At 40.9% G+C, this 8,038-nt stretch overlaps 1 protein-coding gene across 2 annotated transcripts in view; it reads left to right on the top strand.

Annotated features, from left to right (window-relative positions):
- LOC118768125 overlaps positions 1-3,827 on the top strand; it is a 124,767-nt gene extending 120,940 nt beyond the window's left edge. For both annotated transcript variants that reach the window (XM_036513987.1, XM_036513986.1), the window contains exon 7: positions 976-3,827. In XM_036513987.1, the coding sequence (XP_036369880.1) occupies positions 976-3,415 (2,440 nt within the window). In that variant the 3' untranslated portion in view covers positions 3,416-3,827. The remainder of the gene's footprint in view (positions 1-975) is intronic.
- The last annotated feature ends 4,211 nt before the right edge of the window (positions 3,828-8,038 follow it).

Below are 8,038 nucleotides of genomic sequence, written 5' to 3'. Positions count from 1 at the left end.
AGATTTTAACAGCTGGATGCCCTTCCAAATGCCAACCACCTCACAGTGTGGACTGGATGCTTTTTACATGACACCAGTACAGGTGAGGTCATTTTTGGCAAGATTTTAACAGCTGGATGCCCTTCCAAATGCCAACCACTTCACAGTGTGAACTGGACGCTTTTTACATGATACCAGCACAGGTGAGGTCAGTTTTGGAAAGATTTTACAGCTGGATGCCCTTCCAAATGCCGACCCCTTTACAATGTGGACTGGATGCTTTTTATGAGGCACCAACACAATACCAATCTAGGGAGAATACTTCATAAGCTCTCTGTTAGCACACCAGGTACTAACAATATATTTTAGATTAGCAAAGAACTCCAAGAATTCTTGTGAAAGGGCCCAGGGTGGTAGTGCATCACCATTCTGTATTCCTGTGTAATGAATGAAACAAGTGAAAGATGGTAATGTCGATGGTAGTGATGATGATGATGGTTGTGGTGGTGATGATGGTGATGATGAGGAGGAGGAAGCGAATTGTAATGATGATGATGGTGATGAGGAGGAGAGGGAGGAAGGAGATTTTAATGATGATGATGGTGATGGTGATGAGGAGGAAGATGACGATGCGAAGAGGAGGAAGCGGATTGTAATGATGATGATGGTGATGATGAGGATGAAGAGGAAAAGGATTGTAATGATGATGATGATGAGGAGTATGAGGAAGAGGAGGAAGCGGATTGTAATGATGATGATGGTGATGAGGATGAAGATGGTGACGAGGAGGATGAGGAGGAAAATGATTGTAAGATGATGAAAGCGATGGTAGTGATGATGATGATGAAGGGGAGGATGGAGTGACAATGATGATGATGATGATGATGATGATGATGATGATGATGTCATGTATTTTCTCTCTTTCTCTCTCTCTCTCTCTTCCAGTCTCTCCTCCCTAACCTCTCTCCGTCTCTTTTCTTGTCTCCTCCAACACAGGTCTGGCTATTTCCCGCAAGCACAACAGCAATATTGGGATCAAGAACAAAAACGACAACAACAGCAGCAGCAGCAGCGGCAGCAGCAGCATCACCACCACCATCACCACCACCACCACCATCACCACCACCACCACCATCACCATTCGAGACTGGCTGCGCCAAAAAGGGTTCCCCGGGTCACAAGGTCATCCGTGTCTCCCCTGTTTGTCAGCACTTGTTCATGTCGTCTGTCCCCCAGGACGAAGACGGTGACCCGAGCGAGAGACGTCGGCGCGGCGCGCTCCGCCAGCACCAAACGTAACGTGAACATCAACGTCAACGTCAACATCAACCTGACTCCGACGGCGGATTCTGCGCAGCTGCTGAAACTCGCCGGGCTGTCAAACGGCGGGACCCGGTCGACGGACGGGAAGGACAGACCGTGTTCGAGATGGACGGACAAGGACAAAGTGAAAGAGAAGGAGAAGGAGAAGGAGAAGGAGGGGGAGAGAGAGAAGAAGGAGAAAGAGAGGGAGAGAATCAAAGAGAAGAAGAAAATGAGGAGGAAGAAGCTGAACAACAACAACAACAGCAATAACAACAACATCCATAACCAGTGGCGGAAAGTCGTGGAGAAATTCATGTTTCACTCAAATCCTATAGACGACGAGATTGACCGTGACGTTGACGCATTTGCTTTCAAAACCACCTCGATGGACATCCCTGGGTACCCGTTTAAAGATCCTTTATCTTTTCAAGGGGGTGGATTCCCTGTTTGCAAGTGGAAGGAGCTGGAAGCAGAGGAACGAAAAGAGGTGCAGTTAGAGAAGGCACTGCAATGGGAGGAGGCTCGCACTGAATGGGCGGAGTTTCACCGGGAGTGGGCGGAGTGTCATCCCTCTCAGTACAAGGACGCTGACTACAAACGACAGGAGTGGATAGAGAGTCAGCGCGAGGAATCCCACCCAGTAGAGAAGGCCCTTCAGCTGGAAGAGACTGGGGATCAGCTTACAGAAGAAGTCCCCATCAAATGGGCGGAGTTCTATGATCAGCGACCATGGGCGGAGCCTCAAAGTAAGCAATGGGTGAAGCCTTATTACAGAGTATGGGAGGAGCCTCTTGCGTTGAAGAAATCTCCTCGGCGGGAAAGCACTCCGGACAGATGTTCAGAGGAAGGAGAGAGTGTGGAGGCCCTACGAGGGCGGTTCTCTCGGGTAAGCAAGATAGAGCAGATGATTACCAAGCGAAGCAGTTTATTGGGAAGACTGATGAAGATCGCTCAGCTGCAACGTGAAACAAAGGAGAGCGAGATGCAAGCACTGAATCGCCAACCGACCAGAACAAAACTGCAGGCCGCCAATTCCCGCCAGGGGACCAATTTGAGTCAGAAGCTGGCGGGAGAGGCCGGTAAAGAGGGGAAGTCCGGCACGAGAAACAGTGGGTTGCCATGGGAAGCGAGCGGCACTGAAATGGAGGAGAACTGCAGCAAGTCGTCGTCGCGGTGCAAGGATGGGAAGTGCAGCTGCGCATCCAGCTGCTCTAGTAACTTGCAGTCTAGTACCGAGTCTGTTAAGAAGCATCTGCAAGTACAAGATGCACATCAGTCGCAGGATACAAGCCCAAATCACGATTCACAAAAGCTGTCAATTGTGCAGCTAATGGAAAACTTGCATATGCAACAGAACCCTCATCTTCCACAAGGTGCAGCAGGACTGCAGAAGGGATTAAATTCGGCTCAGAGAGCTTCAAGTTCAACACCTGACTCAGATCTGCAGCAAAAGGCATGTACACAAGGAGATGCAGATGCGCAGTTTGGTGCAGAAGCAGAGGTAGGTGCATGTCAGCCAGAAAATGGAAATCAACCGGAGGCCGACCAGCAGCAAGATTCTCCAAACGAACAAGATGCATGTGTGCAGCAGTGTACCGAGACGCAGCAAGCAACTGATGGTGTGCAGCCTGATGCAGAGGCTGATATGCAGCACAATGTGCACCCTAAGAGAGAAACTTGTCCACAACGAAGTGTGAACCGGCAAAGGAGTGAACAACAGCACAGCGCATATTCATGGCAAGACACGTACTTGAAGAGAAGTGTGGTCCTGCAATGGGGAACATCTTCACAAGCAAGGGCCCGGCAAAAGAGTAAACCAGATGTACCCTTAAGACCACTCTCAGGCAATCAATACACCACTAAGCCATCGATAAGCTTGACTATGGGTAGGGATTCATCACTCCTGTCAGCTCTCGGGGCCACTGTATGCCCAAATAGCTCCAAGGGCTCTTTGAAAACAAATACGTCTGTAATGGAAACAATACAGGCATTTTGCGGGATTGCTTCACTGGCTGGGAAAGGGGACCCAGTGCAGAAACCACTAAGGACCCGACAGAAAACAAGAAGACAGCATTCTCAAAATATGAAAGCCCCTGCCCCGTCTCTCAAGAAATATGCAACCCTAGTTTAGTAACATGTTTTTCCTAAACCCTTTAGCATTGAAACCAGCTCAGATATTTTGCCTGCTTAATGTTCAAACCAGCCAGCTCCAACTTCTTGCACCGACCCAGCAATGTCATTCAAAAAATAACCAATTTATTTCAAAAAGCTATGAGATAATCCATCGTTAATTCAAAATTGTGAATAAAAAGAGCATTACATTTGACAGAGTAATCTGAATGGTAAAGAGTTCAACTGGTCATCTCCGGCTCAAATATTCTACCTGTGTTTATGTCCAAACCGGACAAATCTGATATCTCACCACTCTCCCCTACAGTGTCATTCTAAAAAATAAACAATCACATCATCGAAATCTCAAAGCTGTGAGATAATCCATGATTAATTTAGAACATTGTGAATAAATAAATATTACATTTGATAGTGTAACCTGAATATTAAAAGGTCAAACTGGCCAGACCCAGCTCAAATATTCTGCCTGTTTTCTGTTTAAACTGGCCATATCTGGCCTCTCACATCTTTGAAGTCTCAGGTCTATGAGATAATCCATGATTAATTTAGAACAATGTGAATACATAAACATTACATTTGATCGGGTAATCTTAATGCTTGAAGGTTAAGCTGACCATATCCAGCTCAAATATTCTCTTCTATGCTTCCTGTTTAAACCGGCCATATCTGGCCTCTCACATCTTTGAAATCTCAAGTCTATGAGATAATCCATGATTAATTTGAACAATGGGATATAAATATTGCATTTGATCGGGTAATCTTAATGCTTAAGGGGTCAAACTGGTGAGACCCAGCTCAAATATTCAACCTGTTTTATGTTTAAAGCCAGCTAGATCTATCCTCTCGTATCTTTGAAATCTCAGGTCTATGAGATAATCCATGATTAATTTAGAACAATTTGAATAAATAAAAATTACATTTGATCGGGTAATCTTAATGCTTGAGGGTTAAACTGGCCATATTCAGCTCAAATATTCTCTTCTATGTTTCCTGTTTAAACTGGCCATATCTGGCCTCTCACGTCTTTGAAATCTCAAGTCTATGAGATAATCCATGATTAATTTATAACAATGTGAATAAATAAATATTGTATTTGATCGGGTCATCTTAATGCTTGAGGGTCAAACTGGCCATATCCAGCTCAAATATTCTCTTCTATGTTTCCTGTTTAAACTGGCCATATCTGGCATCTCACGTCTTTGAAATCTCAGGTCTATGAGATAATCCATGATTATTTAGAACAATGTGAATAAATAAAAATTACATTTGATCGGTAATCTTAATGCTTGAAGGGTTAACTGGCCATATTCTCTCAAATATTCTCTTCTTATTTTCCTGTTAAACTGGCCATATCTGGCATCTCACGTCTTTGAAATCTCAGGTCTATGAGATAATCCATGATTAATTTAGAACAATGTGAATAAATAAAAATTACATTTGATCGGGTAATCTTAATGCTTGAGGGTTAAACTGGCCATATTCAGCTCAAATATTCTCTTCTATGTTTCCTGTTTAAACTGGCCATATCTGGCATCTCACATCTTTGAAATCTCAAAGCTATGAGATAATCCATGATTAATTTAGAACAATGTGAATAAATAAGCATTACATTTGACCAAGTAATCTGAATGTTAAAGTGTTAAACCAGCCATATCTGAATTTTATGTTCAAACCATCCAGATCCTGCCTCTTACACCTACCCAGCAATGTCATTCTAACATGAACAATTACATCGTTGAAATCTCAAAGCTTTAAGATAAAGCAGGATAAATTCAAAGCAAAGTGGTTACATAAGCATTACTTTTGACAGAATAGTCTGAATGTTAAAAGGTTAAACTGGCCATGTTTGGCTCAATATTCTACCTGTTTTGTGCTGAAACTGGCCATATCTGGCCTCTCACTGCTGCCCTACAATGTCATTCTAAAAATAAACAATCACATCATTAAAATCTCAAAGCTGTGAGATAACTTATGACTAATTCAAAACAATACTCTTTTACTCTTTTACTTGTTTCAGTCATTTGACTGCGGCCATGCTGGAGCACCGCCTTTAATCGAGCAACTCAACCGCGGAACTTATTCTTTTGTGAGCCCAGTACTTATTCTATCGGTCTCTTTTGCCGAACTGCTAAGTGACGGGGACGTAAACACACCAGCATCGGTTGTCAAGCAATGTTGGGGGGACAAACACAGACACACAAACATACACACACACACATACATATATATACATACATACGACAGGCTTCGTTCAGTTTCCGTCTACCAAATCCACTCACAAGGCATTGGTCAGCCCGGGGCTATAGCAGAAGACACTTGCCCAAGGTGCCACGCAGTGGGACTGAACCCGGAACCATGTGGTTGGTTAGCAAGATACTTACCACACAGCCACTCCTGTGCCTATGTGAATAAAAAAAGCTTTACATTTAACAGAGTAATCTGAATGCTAAATGGTTAAACTGGCCATGTCCAGCGTAAATATTCTATATTTTTTTTGCTCAAACTAACCAGATCTGGCCTTTCACACCTATCCTACAATGTCGTTCTAAAAACAAACAATCACATCATCAAAATCTCAATGCTGTGAGATAATCCATGATTAATTTAGAACAATGGGAATAAATAAATATTGCATTTGATAGGATAATCTGAATGCTAAGGGGTCAAACTGGCCAGACCCAGCTCAAATATTCTACCTGTTTTCTGTTTAAACCAGCCAGACCCGCCCCCCCCCCCTCACATCTTTGAAATCTCAAAGCTATGAGATAATCCATGATTAATTCAAAGCAGTGCGAATAAATAAGCATTGCCTTTGATTGGGTAATTTATATGCTAAAGGGTCAAATCAGTTTTACCATGATAAGATATTCTACTTGTTTTATGTTCAAACTAGTAATGAGTCAGATCCAGCTTCTCACACCTACCCTACAATGTCATTCTAACATAAAACAATCAAATCACTGAAATCTCAAAGATATGAAATAATGTATGATTAATTAAAAAAATGTGAATAAATAATTACATTTGACAGAGTAATCTAAATTTTAGAGTTAAACCAACTATATTGATCCAAATATTACACCTGTTTTATGTTCAAACTGGTTGGATCTGGCTTCTCACACCTACCCTACAATGTCATTCTAACATAAAACAATCAAATCACTGAAATCTCAAAGATATGAAATAATGTATGATTAATTAAAAAAATGTGAATAAATAATTACATTTGACAGAGTAATCTAAATTTTAGAGTTAAACCAACTATATTGATCCAAATATTACACCTGTTTTATGTTCAAACTGGTTGGATCTGGCTTCTCACACCTACCCTACATGTCATTCTAACTAAAACAATCAAATCACTGAAATCTCAAAGATGAAATAATGTATGATTAATTAAAAAAATGTGAATAATAATTATTTGACGAGTAATCTAAATTTTAGAGTTAAACCAACTATATTGATCCAAATATTACACCTGTTTTATGTTCAAACTGGTTGGATCTGGCTTCTCACACCTACCCTACAATGTTATTCTAACATAAACAATCACATCATTGAAATCTCAAAGCTACGAGATAATTTATAATTAATCTTAATTAATGTGAATAAATAAGAATTGTATTCGACAGAGTAATCTAAATACTTGAGAGTTAACTTGGTAATATCTGACCTAAATATTCTGCTTATGTTTGAACCGACCAGATCCAGCCTCTTACACCAACCCTACAATGTCATTCTAAAAATAATCACATCATCAACAGCTCAAAATAGGCGCAGGAGTGGCAGGAGATAGGCGCAGGAGTGGCTGTGTGGTAAGTAGCTTGCTTACCAACCACATGGTTCTGGGCTCATTCCCACTTCATGGACCTTGGGCAACTGTCGTCTACTATAGCCTTGGGCTGACCAAAGCCTTGTGAGTGGATTTGGTAGACAGAAACTGAAAGAAGCCCGTCGTATATATGTGTATCTATCTATCTATTATATATATATTATATATATAAATGGTGGTGCCCCAGCATGGCCACAGCTCATAAGCTGAAACTAGAATCAATCAATCAATCATATATATAGATATAGATACACATACACACACACACACATATATATTATATATATATATAAAATATAAAATGGGACAAGAACGCAAAACATCTGGACAACTAGGTGATACAAAAAGGGACAACAAAACATCCAGATAGATGATACAAAAAACAAGTCCGGGTCATTCGAAGCTTTCTATCCTCAGTCAAGAACCACATCATCTTTGCAATTCCAGATCCTGCCTCTTACACCTACCCAGCAATGTCATTCTAACATGAACAATTACATCGTTGTGAAATCTCAAAGCTTTAAGATAAAGCAGGATAAATTCAAAGCAGAGTGGTTAATATAATATATATATATTACATATAATATATATATATATTGTTATATATATATATATATATATATATATATATATAATATGTATGTATACTAAGCAATAAAGGGTTTAGCAACGATTGCCTTACCACATACCGAATTTAGAAATAGCAGTCAAAGAGTTATAGCTATTTCTTCTACTAAAAAGGGAGATCTCAGTAAAAACAGCAATTGGAAGGCAACACAAACAGGTAAGAGA

Source organism: Octopus sinensis, linkage group LG27 (genome assembly GCF_006345805.1).
Source record: "Octopus sinensis linkage group LG27, ASM634580v1, whole genome shotgun sequence".
NCBI classification, from domain to species: domain Eukaryota; kingdom Metazoa; phylum Mollusca; class Cephalopoda; order Octopoda; family Octopodidae; genus Octopus; species Octopus sinensis.
This window is presented reverse-complemented; position numbering and strand designations above follow the sequence as displayed.